The following is a 17,440-nucleotide window of genomic DNA, read 5'->3' on the forward strand; positions in this document are numbered from 1 at the left end:
CCTGGACTGTAATTTCAACAGATGCAAGTCTCATGGGTTGGGGAGCTGTGTGGGGATCTCTGACAGCACAAGGAGTTTGGGAATCTCAGGAGGTGAGATTACCGATCAATATTTTGGAACTCCGTGCAATTTTCAGAGCTCTTCAGTTTTGGCCTCTTCTGAAGAGAGAATCGTTCATTTGTTTTCAGACAGACAATGTCACAACTGTGGCATACATCAATCATCAAGGAGGGACTCACAGTCCTCTGGCTATGAAAGAAGTATCTCGAATTTTGGTTTGGGCGGAATCCAGCTCCTGTCTAATCTCTGCGGTTCATATCCCAGGTATAGACAATTGGGAAGCGGATTATCTCAGTCGCCAAACGTTGCATCCGGGCGAATGGTCTCTTCACCCAGAGGTATTTCTTCAGATTGTTCAAATGTGGGAACTTCCAGAAATAGATCTGATGGCGTCCCATCTAAACAAGAAACTTCCCAGGTATCTGTCCAGATCCCGGGATCCTCAGGCGGAGGCAGTGGATGCATTATCACTTCCTTGGAAGTATCATCCTGCCTATATCTTTCCGCCTCTAGTTCTTCTTCCAAGAGTAATCTCCAAGATTCTGAAGGAATGCTCGTTTGTTCTGCTGGTAGCTCCGGCATGGCCTCACAGGTTTTGGTATGCGGATCTTGTCCGGATGGCCTCTTGCCAACCGTGGACTCTTCCGTTAAGACCAGACCTTCTGTCACAAGGTCCCTTTTTCCATCAGGATCTGAAATCCTTAAATTTAAAGGTATGGAGATTGAACGCTTGATTCTTGTTCAAAGAGGTTTCTCTGACTCTGTCATTAATACTATGTTACAGGCTCGTAAATCTGTATCTCGAGAGATATATTATAGAGTCTGGAAGACTTATATTTCTTGGTGTCTTTCTCATCATTTTTCTTGGCATTCTTTTAGAATACCGAGAATTTTACAGTTTCTTCAGGATGGTTTAGATAAGGGTTTGTCCGCAAGTTCTTTGAAAGGACAAATCTCTGCTCTTTCTGTTCTTTTTCATAGAAAGATTGCTATTATTCCTGATATTCATTGTTTTGTACAAGCTTTGGTACGTATAAAACCTGTCATTAAGTCAATTTCTCCTCCTTGGAGTTTGAATTTGGTTCTGGGAGCTCTTCAAGCTTCTCCGTTTGAACCTATGCATTCATTGGACATTAAATTACTTTCTTGGAAAGTTTTGTTCCTTTTGGCCATCTCTTCTGCCAGAAGAGTTTCTGAATTATCTGCTCTTTCTTGTGAGTCTCCTTTTCTGATTTTTCATCAGGATAAGGCGGTGTTGCGAACTTCTTTTGAATTTTTACCTAAAGTTGTGAATTCCAACAACATTAGTAGGGAAATTGTGGTTCCTTCATTATGTCCTAATCCTAAGAATTCTAAGGAGAAATCGTTGCATTCTTTGGATGTTGTTAGAGCTTTGAAATATTATGTTGAAGCTACGAAATCTTTCCGTAAGACTTCTAGTCTATTTGTTATCTTTTCCGGTTCTAGAAAAGGCCAGAAAGCTTCTGCCATTTCTTTGGCATCTTGGTTGAAATCTTTAATTCATCTTGCCTATGTTGAGTCGGGTAAAACTCCGCCTCAGAGAATTACGGCTCATTCTACTAGGTCAGTTTCTACTTCCTGGGCGTTTAGGAATGAAGCTTCGGTTGACCAGATCTGCAAAGCAGCAACTTGGTCCTCTTTGCATACTTTTACTAAATTCTACCATTTTGATGTATTTTCTTCTTCTGAAGCAGTTTTTGGTAGAAAAGTACTTCAGGCAGCGGTTTCAGTTTGAATCTTCTGCTTATGTTTTTCGTTAAACTTTATTTTGGGTGTGGATTATTTTCAGCAGGAATTGGCTGTCTTTATTTTATCCCTCCCTCTCTAGTGACTCTTGTGTGGAAAGATCCACATCTTGGGTAGTCATTATCCCATACGTCACTAGCTCATGGACTCTTGCTAATTGCATGAAAGAAAACATCATTTATGTAAGAACTTACCTGATAAATTCATTTCTTTCATATTAGCAAGAGTCCATGAGGCCCGCCCTTTTTTTGTGGTGGTTATGATTTTGTATAAAGCACAATTATTCCAATTCCTTATTTTATATGCTTTCGCACTTTTTTATCACCCCACTTCTTGGCTATTCGTTAAACTGAATTGTGGGTGTGGTGAGGGGTGTATTTATAGGCATTTTGAGGTTTGGGAAACTTTGCCCCTCCTGGTAGGAATGTATATCCCATACGTCACTAGCTCATGGACTCTTGCTAATATGAAAGAAATGAATTTATCAGGTAAGTTCTTACATAAATTATGTTTTTCATATATTTTACAATACCCTCAATAATAGAATTGTTTACAAATAACTCTTAAAGGGATAGTAAAGTCAAAATTAAACATTCGTGATTCAGATAGAGCATGCAATTTTAAACAACTTTACAATTTACTTTTATTATCAATTATGCTTTGTACTTTAGGCATCCTTTGTTGAAGGATAAACTTAGGAACTTTGCATGTGTCTTTAGCAGTCTGGGGCAGCAGTGTCTGTTACAAGCACTGTTGCCAGATTGCTTAAGACACGTGTAATCACCTAGGATTATTTTACAAATGATACAAAGAGAACTAAGCAGAATTCATAATAGAAGTAAAATTGGGAAGTTGTTTAAAATATAATTCTATCCAGTAAATTTAAAGGGACACTGAACCCAAAACATTTATTTTGTGATTCAGATAGAGCATACAATCTTAAGCAACTTTCTAATTTCCTCCTATTATCAATTTTTATTCATTCTCTTGCTATCTCTATTTGAAAAATAAGGCATCTAAGCTATTTGTTTGGTTTAGAACCCTGGAAAGCACTTGTTCATTGGTGGATGAATGTATCCATCAATCAGCAAGAACAACCAAGGTTGTTCACCAAAAATGGGCCGGCATCTAAACTTACATTCTTGCATTTCAAATAAAGATACCAAGAGAATGAAGAAAATTTGATAATAGGAGTAAATTAGAAAGTTGCTTAAAATTGCATGGTCTATCTGAATCATAAAAAGAAAAAAATTGGGTTCAGTGTCCCTTTAAGTTTATTTTGATGTTACTGTCACTTTAAAAAAAAGTTTTAAAATATTATAAAATCATGAACATGCTTTCAAATTCATTTGTTCTTCTAATTACAGCAATACATGCAATTAATTTTAGATTTTACTGAAATCCTTTTATTACTATTTGGTGAATAATAAGTGTCTGATGTTTGTTTAATGTATTCTTTTAGTGTGACAAATTACTCTGCATTTGGTGGTTGTAATGGTTTTTATTCCAAAATTGCTACTGGTAATGTCAACATTCTTGCAAAAGGATCTAAATTGCGCACAAATTTACTCAACAACGCCTTATCCTGCATGGTAAGTAAACAAGTATATATCATATATTTACAATGGATCAGGAATTCTCTTATGTGTTTATTCTGGAAAATTTAATGCAAACAATTACATGCCCTAATTTCTTCATTTAAAGGGACAGTAAACACATTTTAAAAACAAATTAAAATCTACTCACCATTTTGCCTTATTTGCAGAGACCAATCCATACTTCAGTCGGCAGACAACAAGGCTAGCCACATTTATAAGTTAGTTAGTATAAAATGAATTGTTTTGCAGTTGTTATCAGTTAAAGCCAATAAGCAGGGTTAATCTTGAGAAGGGTGCATTTTAAGTTATAAGAATTATAAAACCTACACATTTCAAAGTAGATAACATGAAAAGGGGGGAAAAATAAACCATGAAAATATATTGCAAAAGAAATTTCCACAAAACAAACTATTTTTCACATAAACATCTCAAGCTGTACGCCACCATTCAACTCCCATCTTTAGCAATTCTGTTGCACTGCGCCTGTTCAGTACAGCTCTCTACCCTTTCTTGGTGCTCGGACAAAATTCCGACGGACAAAATGCCGAAGCACATTCGTCCGTCAGACATATGTCCGAGATACACTGCTTCCGACTGCACGCCGAACAGCACAATCACGCAATCACGTAATTGCGTAATTGTCATCAGTAAAAAAAGTGGAGAATTTAAATATATATTGTGGCTACTGAGGTAAAAAAAAACAACACAAACACTTAAATAAATAAATTTAAAAAAAACGTCAAATTAAAAAAATGGAGTTCATAAAGACGTGTAAAGGAGGAAGAAAAATGTTATATGAAGGTTATGCATACATTGTAGACAAAAAAAAAGAAAATGTAACATATTGGAGATGTGAAAAAAAAGGTTTTTGTGGAGGAAGGCTAAAAACCATTAATGATATAATTGAAAAAGATGCATCAAATCATTCACATCCACCTAATGCAGCAAGAATTTTATCTATGAAAACAATTGAAAAAATAAAAGAAGTTGCTAAAAATTCAGAAGAAGTAACATCAAGCATAATACAAAGTTGCACATCTAATTTCCCCCTTGAAGCAGCAGGAGCTCTACCTAAAAAAGAAACTCTTGCCAGAATGGTACGTCGACATCGAACAACACCAAATGGAAACATTTTAAATGATGATTTAAGAAAAACAACCAGAGGAGAAGATTTCATCATGTACGAAAGTGAAAATTTAATCATTCTGTCTACTAAAAAAAAATGTAGATCTTCTTTCAAAAAAACAACACTGGCTCTGTGACGGAACATTTGACTCAGCTCCTTTAGGCTTTCAGTTGTATACAATACATGTTTTAATAGAAGATAACCATACCATACCATTAGTATACTGCATATCAAAAAATAAAAATCAGGAAACTTATAATTTAATTTTTAGTATTATAAAAGAAAAAAATCCAGATATCAATCCTATATCAATTACAGTAGATTTTGAAAGAGCAGCAATAAATTGCATGACAAATGTTTTACAAAATACAATAATTTATGGATGCTTTTTCCATTTTTCCCAATGCCTGTGGAGAAAAATACAATCTTTGGGCTTAAAAATATGGTATAATAATGAAAAAAGTGCTCTGATCATAAAATGCTTAGAAGCATTAGCATTTGTGCCAGTGGAAGATGTAGTTGAAACATTTAATGACTTTGTAAAATCAATAGAAAAACAAAACAGTAACATTTTATCTGAATTTTTAAATTATTTTGAAAAAACCTAGGTTGGTGAACTACAACAAGGTACAAGAAGAAAACCTACTTTCAATATTACGATGTGGAACACTTTTGAAAGAACAAAACTAGGGTTACCTAGAACAAACAATTCTCTAGAACAGTGCTTTCCAAACTGTGTGTCGGGACACACTAGTGTGTCGGCAGCAGTGTGTAGGTGTGTCCCTGCTTCAGCACAAATTTTTTTAAATTTTATTTTTTTTTTAAATTGTTTTTTGGTTTCTGACTTTCCACCTGCCTGCTACGCATATCACATGGTTGACACGTGATTGATACCTAGTGGGTCACAGTCTCATCTTAACCAATTGGCAAAGCTCAGTGGGAACTGAAACTATTACCATAGGCGGATTTGGCGGCACATTGGCTCCTGACTGCACGTGTAGTCTCCTTAATTGGCTTGTGACTGCATGTGTAGTCAGTGAGTGGGACAGCAGTGTGTTTGCAGCACGGGCAGTAGTCAGTCGGACTCACAGAGCTCTGAGGGTGGCAGCTTAAACGCTGAGCTGAAGTCAGAAGTCAGTGGGGTTTTTTTGCAACTAGCTCCCAGTAGTGCATTGCTGCACCTGCTCTTGATATATGGATAGGAAGTGTCTGAGGGTGGCAGCTTAAACGCTGAGCTGAAGTCAGAAGTCAGTGGGGTTTTTTTGCAACTAGCTCCCAGTAGTGCATTGCTGCACCTGCTCTTGATATATGGATAGGAAGTGGAAGCTTAAAAATGCTTGATGATGAAATGTGAGTGTCTTTATCTAATATTACACCAAATATTACGAAACTGTGGTTATCCCATCAACCTCATACATCCCATTAAAATAGTAAGTAGCTATTGGTGTTATTAAACTTTTTTTAATTCTTGCACATACATACTGTTACTTGTAAATGCATTTTGTTATTATATAATTTATGTATGTGTCCGTATCTTTTAAAACAAGTTAGTTTAACCTCCTTTTTGCTAGTACCACTGAATTACTGTGTCGCAAAATGATGTAGGTCTACAAAGTGTGTCACCAACATGAAAAGTTTGGAAAGCTCTGCTCTAGAAGGATGGCACAGAGCATTTGACCAACGAATGTCTATAACCCACCCAAGCATTTGCAGACTAGTTTCAAAAATAAGAAAAGAACAAGCAGAATGGGAGTTAACAATTGAAAAAATTGATTCTGGAGTTGAACTGAGAAAACCAAAAAAAAAATATGAAATCATAAACAGGATAATGAAAGTTTTAGAAAAATACACTCAATACTCAAGATAAGACATTTTAAAGGCAATAGCACATAATATATAAGATTTACTTAAATAAATCAAGATACATTCGGCCGAGGGAAGATACGATCCAAAATTTTCTGTTACAATCAGTGACTCGGGCGCCACAACCGCCTCTGGGAACCTTTCCATGGGTCCCTACCCTCACGATGTACTTTTAACACATAATATAATTATTATAATTATAATATTATATATTATAAATAATATGTTATATATAAGTTGATTTAATTGTCTTTTGTCAGTCCACTATTAAAAATGTTATAAATGTTATATATAAGTTGATTTAATTGTCTTTTGTCAGTCCACTATTAAAAATGTTATAAAACCGTGATTTTTAAGCTTCATTCCCACCCAGCAGCCGGATAAATGTCTTTCGGAATATTGTCCGTCGGACAAGCGTCAGTCGGATAACAGTCCGGCCACGCCTTTCTTAGCAATGACACTCACCTATTTAGAATAGGCTGCTACCTAATCTCATAATGTCGGGGCTTCCGTGTAAAACTACTATTATGATGATTATTATAATTCTATTGCTCTACATCATCATATTCCAAACATCTATACGCAGTGTACAAGGAATAGAGAGTAAGTAAAATATTAATATACAGATTATAACAGGGATTTAGGGTCCTACTGGTTCGTGAATTTATCATTTAAGTAGTGAATAAAAGAGGAAAAAAACATTAAATGACATAAGAATAACACAAGATTCCTGTTTTGCACATCATAAAATAGAAGTTTTAGGTCATCCAGATAAGGTATTAAAAAACAAGACATCATAACTTAAAATGTACTCAGAATGAATTAAACTCCTTGGGGCATATTTATCAAGCTCGTATGAAACAGCCAGAAAACAGCAGTTATGAAGCAGCGGTCACAAAGACCGCTGCTCCATAACCTGTCCGCCTGCTCTGAGCAGGCGGACAGACATCGCCGTAATTCAACCCGATCGAGTACGATCGGGTTGATTAACACCCCCCTGCTGGCGGCCCATTGGCCGCGAGTCTGCAGGGGGCGGCGTTGCACCAGCAGCTCTTGTGAGCAGCTGGTGCAATGCTGAATATGGCGAGCAATATTCAGCGAGGTCTGGCGGACCTGATCCGCAGTGTCGGATCAGGTCCGCCAGACCTTGATAAATATGCCCCCTTCTCTTACTCAAACATATTTTCAACCTCTTCATTAGCACTGATATATTTCCCTCATCTCTTAAACATGCGCTAGTCACACCGATCTCTCAATCCAACCTCCCCATCCAACTACCGTCCTATTTCCCTACTCCCCCTTACCTCAGAACTTCTGGAAAGGCTCATATATTACACATTTATCACATTTCCTCACATTAAACTGCCTCCTTGATCCATTGCGATGTGAATTTTGCCCCCAAAACTCCAGAGGCAACAATTGTTAAGGTTACTAATGACTTACGTACAGCAAAATCAAAAGGTCACTTCTTTATTTTAATCCTTCTCAATCTGTCTGTAGCCTTTGATGCTGTTGACCACCTTCTCTTGCTCCAAACCTCCAATCCATCAACATTTGTGACATAGCCCTCTTATAGTCCCCCCCACCCACCTAGCTGTACTTTAAGTGTAGCTTCTCACCTTTGCCCCTTTACCAATTTTTGTTGGGGTACCACAAGACTTGGTCCCTTTCTCTTCTCAATCTATATCTCATCCTTTGGTTACTTATTAAAGTCCCTTGGTTTCAATATAATTTGTATGCTGACGACACCCAAATCTACCTCTCTCTGCACCAGACCTATCTCCTTCCTTGCTAACTCTTGTCTCTAACTGCCTTTCTGAGATTTCATCTTGGATGTTCTTTCACTACATTAAAGGGACAGTCAAGGCCAAAATAAACTTTCATGATTCAGATAGGGCATGTAATTTTAAACAATTTTCCAATTTACTTTTATCACCAATTTTGCTTTGCTCTCTTGGTATTCTTAGTTGAAAGCTTAACCTAGGAGGTTCATATGCTAATTTCTTAGGCCTTGAAGGCCACCTCTTTTCAGAATGCATTTTAACAGTTTTTCACCACTAGAGGGTGTTAGTTCATGTATTTCATATAGATAACACTGTGCTCGTGCACGTGAAGTTATCTGGGAGCAGGCACTGATTGGCTAAACTGCAAGTCTGTCAAAAGAACTGAAATTAAGGGGGAGTTTGCAGAGGCTTAGATACGCGATAATCACAGAGGTTAAAAGTATATTAATATAACTGTGTTGGTTATGCAAAACTGGGGAATGGGTAATAATATCTATCTTTTAAAACAATACAAATTCTGGTGTAGACTGTCCCTTTAAGCTAAATATCTCCCAAACTGAGCTCCTTATTTCCCCCCCTTCTTCCAAAATATCTACCCCTCAACTTTCTACAGGGAGTGCAGAATTATTAGGCAAATGAGTATTTTGACCACATCATCCTCTTTATGCATGTTGTCTTACTCCAAGCTTTATAGGCTCGAAAGCCTACTACCAATTAAGCATATTAGGTGATGTGCATCTCTGTAATGAGAAGGGGTGTGGTCTAATGACATCAACACCCTATATCAGGTGTGCATAATTATTAGGCAATTTCCTTTCCTTTGGCAAAATGGGTCAAAAGAAGGACTTGACAGGCTCAGAAAAGTCAAAAATAGTGAGATATATTGCACAGGGATGCAGCACTCTTAAAATTGCAAAGCTTCTGAAGCGTGATCATCGAACAATCAAGCGTTTCATTCAAAATAGTCAACAGGGTCGCAAGAAGCGTGTGGAAAAACCAAGGCGCAAAATAACTGCCCATGAACTGAGAAAAGTCAAGCGTGCAGCTGCCAAGATGCCACTTGCCACCAGTTTGGCCATATTTCAGAGCTGCAACATCACTGGAGTGCCCAAAAGCACAAGGTGTGCAATACTCAGAGACATGGCCAAGGTATAAAAGGCTGAAAGACGACCACCACTGAACAAGACACACAAGCTGAAACGTTAAGACTGGGCCAAGAAATATCTCAAGACTGATTTTTCTAAGGTTTTATGGACTGATGAAATGAGAGTGAGTCTTGATGGGCCAGATGGATGGGCCCGTGGCTGGATTGGTAAAGGGCAGAGAGCTCCAGTCCGACTCAGACGCCAGCAAGGTGGAGGTGGAGTACTGGTTTGGGCTGGTATCATCAAAGATGAGCTTGTGGGGCCTTTTCGGGTTGAGGATGGAGTCAAGCTCAACTCCCAGTCCTACTGCCAGTTTCTGGAAGACACCTTCTTCAAGCAGTGGTACAGGAAGAAGTCTGCATCCTTCAAGAAAAACATGATTTTCATGCAGGACAATGCTCCATCACACGCGTCCAAGTACTCCACAGCGTGGCTGGCAAGAAAGGGTATAAAAGAAGAAAATCTAATGACATGGCCTCCTTGTTCACCTGATCTGAACCCCATTGAGAACCTGTGGTCCATCATCAAATGTGAGATTTACAAGGAGGGAAAACAGTACACCTCTCTGAACAGTGTCTGGGAGGCTGTGGTTGCTGCTGCACGCAATGTTGATGGTGAACAGATCAAAACACTGACAGAATCCATGGATGGCAGGCTTTTGAGTGTCCTTGCAAAGAAAGGTGGCTATATTGGTCACTGATTTGTTTTTGTTTTGTTTTTGAATGTCAGAAATGTATATTTGTGAATGTTGAGATGTTATATTGGTTTCACTGGTAAAAATAAATAATTGAAATTGGTATATATTTGTTTTTGTTAAGTTGCCTAATAATTATGCACAGTAATAGTCACCTGCACACACAGATATCCCCCTAAAATAGCTATAACTAAAAACAAACTAAAAACTACTTCCAAAACTATTCAGCTTTGATATTAATGAGTTTTTTGGGTTCATTGAGAACATGGTTGTTGTTCAATAATAAAATTAATCCTCAAAAATACAACTTGCCTAATAATTCTGCACTCCCTGTATAATTGTTGATTATAACATCATAACCCCAACCTGCATGCCTGATGTCTTGGGGTTACACTTAACTCAGATCTTTCTTTCACTGCTCACATCAAGTCTTTGGCCAATTCCCGTCATTAATACCTTAAAGACATCTCCAAAATTCACCACTTGTAAACGTCAAGAAAGAAATACTATTTTAATCCACTTTCACATAATTTCCCGCCTTGTCTATTGCAACTCCAGTTCTGGAAAACGAAAGAAGTGTGGTTGCCCCTTTAAATGTTAGCCTAGCTGACTATCAAATAAAGGCTTAAAGCTGAAAATACAGATATACACTAAAGTAAACTAAAATATATATATAGTATATAAAATTTAATATATAAATAAATAAATAAAATTAGAAGGGCTGAAATATCAAAAAAAGGAAATATATGTACTCTTATTCATTCTAATAGATCTTTATAAATAAAAACATATAAAACACATAACATCAAAACATATATCATCAACACATAGTATATTATATAATCAACCTAACTACGTCTAAAAAAAATATTTTCATTTAAAATATACCTCAATATGTAAAGGACCTGTATCAATATAATCTATCTAACTTGTAGCGTAACAGAAAAACACAAAATATCAAATACAAACTCCACCTTTTTGTGTAAAGGGCTTATACCGTTCTGTATGCAGAACTAAATGTTGGTATAACATAAAAATTATGCACCCAGGACTTAGTAAAAAAAAACGACATATAAAGAAAAACATGTTAGGGAAAAAAATGTTTTCCTTTTCAGTTGGTATTCTTGAATTAGGACCTGTTTTTAAAAATTGAGTGAAAAGTCTATATTGAATAAGTCTCCAAGAGTAAGCAAGCCTTATTTGTGTAGGAGTGCCAGAAAAGTTTAGCACAGTCTTTAGACCGCTGTTTCATAACTGCTGTTTCTGGCGAGTCTGAAGACTCGCTAGAAACACGGGCCCACACGCTCCCTACAGAGCTTGATAAATGGGCCTTAAAAGGTATTGTGCAATACTCAAAACTACTCGAAAGCCTCAAAGTATCTTTTTTTTAAATGGACATTCAATTTTAATAGGTTGGTTACATGCATATGCCACGTTTAAAAAAAACTAAATACAAAAGTTACATGAATGTTATTTAGAGGAAATTAGACACCTGGCTGTGTTGTAAAATATAATGTAGATTTTAAAGATGTTACTTAGGTGTCTTTAAAATAATAAAACAAATTTATTTTTTTGTAACAGAAACCTGTGATTTTTTTTTATCACCACAGAATGTTTCAGGAACGTCTCTAACAAGTGAAAATGTGCAAGTCTTGGGACCATTGGTTTGTGACCTAAATTCACCCTACATATTGAATAACCCAAACACTGTATTGCCTAAATTATCAATCTGTTCCTCCTTCACCGCTGACCAAGAGAGTGCAATTCAAAAATCGCTCAGCCAGAACACTGCATTTGGGTAAGCGTTTTTAACAAATACATAAGACATGGGAAGGTTCAGCAATGACACGTAAGATGAATATTTAACCCCCTAAAGCTATGGTAGTCACTGCAGCAGAAAGATCTTCATACAAAATATAGTAAATGTATTTAAAATGTTTCTATTGTTTTGCATTCCAGGGACACACCATTTGACAAGCCTCTTTAGTATAGCTTACCTTATCTCCTTTGCTGAGGCTTATTAAGGACATATATAAAATAGCTCCTGAGCTGATCAAGCAATCTCTGTGTAGCATGTTGCAGGGTTAAGGTTCACAAACCTAAAACTATAGGTTGCACTTCAGCTTCTCTGGGGACTGAGGAACCCCCCACACACACACAATTTCCATACTTAAATGACAAAAAAAAGTTGCAATATACTTTATTATGTCTGCTATGAGTAATTAAACATTTTTTAAAAATGAATTAAATTTGACTGCTACAAAGCAGCATTAATGGGGCATGAAACACATTTTTTTTTCTTGATTCAAATAGAGAATGCAATTTGAAAAAAAAAAAAGTTTCCAATTTACTTAAATGATCTAATATGGTTCGTTCTCTTGTTATTCTTTGTTGAAGAGATTTGAAGAGCTATCTAGATAGGTAGCGTACACATATCTGGAGCACTATATGACAGGAAATTGTGCTGTCATCTAGTGCTCTTGCTAATGTATAAGATTATTGCAAAACTGCTACAGTATAGTGCAAACTTGTGAACACTCCCGAATTTACTTTCCTGCTTTTCAACAAAAGATAACAAGAAAATTTGATAATAGAGGTAAATTTGAAAGTTGTTTAAAATTGTGTGCACTATCTGAATAACAAAAGAAAATTGTTGGGTAATATGTCCCTTTCAATAAAAAAGTTTATTTAGTATCTTTTTTAATTCTGAGATTAGCACCATGTGCACGTGTGCAAAGCTGTTCTCAGCATTAAAATAGGTGCCAACTAGTGCACGTGAGCTTAAAGGGGCACTGAACCCAATTTTTTCTTTCGTGATTCAGACAGAGCATGCAATTTTATGCAACTTTCTAATTTACTCCTATTATCACTTTTTCTTCGTTCTCTTGCTATCTTTATTTGAAAAAGAAGATATCTAAGCTTTTTTTGGTTCAGAACTCTGGATAGCACTTTTTTATTGGTGGATGAATTTATCCACCAATCAGCAAGGACAACCCAGGTTGTTCACCAAAAATGGTCCAGCATCTAAACTTACATTCTTGCATTTCAAATAAAGATACCAAGAGAATGAAGACAATTTGATAATAGGAGTAAATTAGAAAGTTGCTTACAATTGCATGCTCTATCTGAATCACGAAAGAAAAAATTTGGGTTCAGTGTCCCTTTAACTAACAAATGTTGAGCTCAGGAGCATGCCTGTCTTCGTTAATATTTGCAACAATGTTATGCACATATTCCTCAAACATACGCTTCTGACCCTACCTCAGTTTGCTTGTATAGAGCTACTTTTAACAAAGGATACCACTTTAAGGGTTCGAAATCTTTGCACATTTGTATTTAAATAAAATACATTATTATAATAATAATATTATATATGTAATCAAATAAAACTATTATTTAAAAAAAAAAAAGAAACTTCAGCATACCTTTAATCTTACTATCATGAAATGAGCAGTAACGACCGCCCATAAAAGGAGGTAGAGTTTATTTAAAATCAGCTATTGCGCCCCATCCAATGATGAAGCAGTTGCGCCAACTAATTTTAATATTCGTATAATGTTATTTATATCCACATTCTCATGAAAGTTATTCGCATGCGCACTATTGTCAGAAATGCACAGCACACATATTTCGCTATACTTCAGCTCTCTGGTGCGCCACTCCCTCCGGCGTCAACGCCGCAATCCACGTGTCTGCCCTGCATCTGGCACAGGAGAGAGGACATAGGTGACTGAATCTGCGCATGCGTTAGCCAGAAAATAGTTTTAATGCACATGCGGGCCGCCATGATGTTTCTACCTAGGTTGGGCTCACATAATGAGTCTAATAATGGGTTTGGCACAATAATAATTTTAAAAGAAAAGGAGAGAAAATGTTTAACAGGTACCAACCACAAATACCTGTATCATATATAAAAGTTTTAAAAGAATTAAAAAGAAATTGAGTTTCCTATCCCTTTAATCATAGAAGAACATTAGATTTGTATTTATTTTTTTTAAATTTTATTCTCCGTCTATAAAAGTTTCATTTTCAATTCCATGTGCCTTTAATGGAGAATTTAGTGTACAAGACTATTACTTTTGTAACATTTTTTTTCTCATTTTTATTTTAATTTCCCAGGCTTCCATCTTCATGGACTCAATCAACATTGAAATCTCTCGGGAAAATGACTGGCATTTTTAACAAGGATATTGTGGGAAATATTTCTATTGTAAGAACCCATCTTTCCTTGAGTCTATGTCCGAAACTCAGGATAGTGATTCGATTGGAATCAGGGCTTAGTTAGTGCTATCCACATACTGTAGTCAGCAGGACTAACCATGTCCTATTTTACAGAATCAAACAAAATGTTGGCTGCTTTTCTATAAATTTTAGAAAGATGTTAAAGGGACATGAAACCCAAAATCTTTCTTTCGTGATTTAGGTAGAACATATAATTTTAAACAACTTTCCAATTTACTTCTATTATCAAATTTGCTTCATTCTCTTGGTATCATTTGTTGAAGGAGCACCAATGCACTACTGGTTTCTAACTGAACTCATGGGTGAGCCAATGAGAATCGGTGTGTGTGTGTGTGTATATATATATATATATATATATAGCCACCAATCAGCAGCTAGAACCTAGGCTATTTGCTGCTCCTGAGCTTACCTAGATAAACCTTTCAGCAAAGGATAACAAGAGAAGGAAGCAAATTAAATAATAGAAGTAGAATGTAAAGCTGTTTAAAATTGTATGTTCTGTCTAAATCCTGAATGCCTAATTATGACTTTACTGTCCCTTTAACTATAGTGATTATCATTTGTACGATCCCATATTTATACACATGTATGGAGAGGTAGCTATAGATATGTGGTGTTATGATTGTATTAGGCTGCCTGTAACAATGATGCCAATGGTTTCCTCTATAGGATGCATTAAAGTCTTGGATGAAAAGTGCTATACAGAACTCAGAGCTGACGCGGGGCCAGTTTGCTGCTATTGTGAAAAATCGAACTCCAACTATATCAAAGCGTGCAGTTGGTGAGTGATTCACATTAAGTTGTAAAGACTCTTATGGGAGACATTAATGGGTATTGCTATGTTCACATTTATGCACAAAACATATTATTTTAAAACTCCTCCCACTCATCTCCACCTCAAATCATCCAATGTAAATTGCATCCAATGAGCATGTCTAATCTGTTACCTACAGGAGATTCACAGATGGCAGTTCTCCAAGTTATAAATATAATTTTATTATTTTGCTGAAAAATCATGAGACTTGAGATATATATATATATATATATATATATATATACATATGACTGGTTTCCCCTATATAGATTAATCCACATGGACATTTTAATAAATATATCACATAGTCAGTTTGACAAGTATATAGCCTATTTATATTGTACCATTTTCCCGTATAAGGGTGTGTCACTTTATCTCCTCTTATAACACTATTACAGTGTGAACAATTGTAACAGGGAAAGGTGCCTTTTTTGCTTGATGTTAACATCTTAATTTTATTACTACCTATATCTGTTTTGACTATGCTGTCATATAAATTTCTAGGTCATCTATAGGACAATAACGGTGGATTTTGAAACTCTTTTATATCTTGATAACTGTTTTTGAGAATGTGCCAATGTTTTTTAATGACTCCAGTTATTTGTCTACTGTTAGTATTATATGTACTGATAAAGAGGATTCTATCCATCTGTATTGTTTTCTGTTTTTTAGTTAATAATTCATTTCGTTCAATACTATTGACCTTTCTCAATTAATTATCCAATATTTGTTTGGGATACCCCCTTTGGGTGAATTTTCGGCTCATTTCTTGAAGTCTCATATCACAGGATTTGTTATCACTTACAATTCGTTTCACCCTTATATATTGAGATTTTGGCAAGGATTTTATAGTACTTTCCGGATGACAACTATTGTAAGACAATAACATATTCTTATCAGTTTCTTTTACAAAAATATCTGTTTTGAATGTGTCATTTTCTACATAAATTGTAACATCAAGAAAATTGATCTGTTTATGATCATCTTGCATAGTAAATTCAATATTTTCAGTATTGTCATTAATTTGTGAAAGGAATAAATTCAAAGTTTCTCTATCCCCTAGCCACACCATAAAGACATCGTCTATATAGCGCCACCATACGCTGGCAAATTATATATATACTGATTACCATACGTCAGGGCAGACACCCGGAACAATTATGCTACATTATAAGCAGCCAAAACCAGAAACTGTCCTTGAAAAAAATCAGTACAGTTGGCATATATATAGGGGCATGAAAGTCAAAATTAAACTTTCATGGTTTAGATAGAGCATGCCTTTTTAAGAGATGTTTCAGTTTGCAGTGGTTCAGCAAATAGGCCCCAATTTATCATTAGGAAGACAGACTGTGTTCCCAGGTAGAGAACCTGTCTATCCCTCTTGATGGTGAGCAGGCACTGTACGTCATCTGCACGCACTTATCATCGCACAAATACATTCTTGTGCAGTTCTGTCCCTTGATCTCATGCGACCAATCACACCAGAGTAGGTCCTGTCAATCACCGCAAACAAGCGAGTTGGGAGTGATTTATCTCCGCCACCTCTGTGCTAGGTGTATAGTAAACACGTCTACCAGCGGTTGGTAGATGGTAAAATAAACCATAATATAGCATCACATTCATATTGCTCTAAGGAGTGTATACATTTTAAAAAAATGATGCTTACTCTTATTGGTTCTATTGAATGCCTTATACAGTATATAAATGCAGTGACCACATAACAAAGAGTTGCTAACAATAGTAGGGTGGTCGGTGGGTACTGTTGGTAGTTGACCGTTGTCTTTTACCCATCTTTTTTTCATATAAAAATCATCAATTCTATTGTCTTGTCCTTTTTTCTATGCTATTTTCTTGCATATTGCACTTTACCTTTATATTTCCACTTAGAATTTGCCATAAAGGGATAATAACATCTAACAAAATATATTACCCTTATGAAATAGCACTTTTTAAATATATCTGTGTATAACTGGGCATTTAAAGGGACAGTAAAGTAAAAATTAAACTCTCATGCAATTTTAAATAACTTTCCATTTACGTCTGTTATCAAATTTGCCTCATTCTCTTGGTATCTTTTATTGAAGAGTAAAACTATGTAGGTTCTCAGGAGTGTGCACATGTCTAATACTCTATGGCAGCAGTGTTTTTCAACATTGTATAACAAAGCGTCGTGCACGCTCCTGAGCTCTTATGAGCCTACCTACTTTTACTCTTCAAGACAAAAAAGCAAATTTGATAATAGAAGTAAATTGGAAAGTTGTTTAAAATTGCATCTCTATCTAAACCATAAAAGTATAATTTTGACTTTATTATCCCTTTAAGGGACATGCTAATTGTATACTAAATC

At 35.9% G+C, this 17,440-nt stretch overlaps 1 protein-coding gene across 1 annotated transcript in view; it reads left to right on the forward strand.

Moving 5' to 3' along the window:
* LOC128641929 (uncharacterized) overlaps positions 1 to 17,440 on the forward strand; it is a 175,339-nt gene that overhangs the window by 130,816 nt on the left and 27,083 nt on the right. Inside the window, exons 31-34 of the mRNA XM_053694524.1 lie at positions 3,290 to 3,419; positions 11,648 to 11,835; positions 14,157 to 14,247; positions 14,949 to 15,060. Coding sequence (XP_053550499.1) covers positions 3,290 to 3,419; positions 11,648 to 11,835; positions 14,157 to 14,247; positions 14,949 to 15,060 — 521 coding nt within the window. The remainder of the gene's footprint in view (positions 1 to 3,289; positions 3,420 to 11,647; positions 11,836 to 14,156; positions 14,248 to 14,948; positions 15,061 to 17,440) is intronic.

This window comes from Bombina bombina, chromosome 11, assembly GCF_027579735.1.
Source record: "Bombina bombina isolate aBomBom1 chromosome 11, aBomBom1.pri, whole genome shotgun sequence".
In the NCBI taxonomy this organism is placed as follows: Eukaryota; Metazoa; Chordata; class Amphibia; order Anura; family Bombinatoridae; genus Bombina; species Bombina bombina.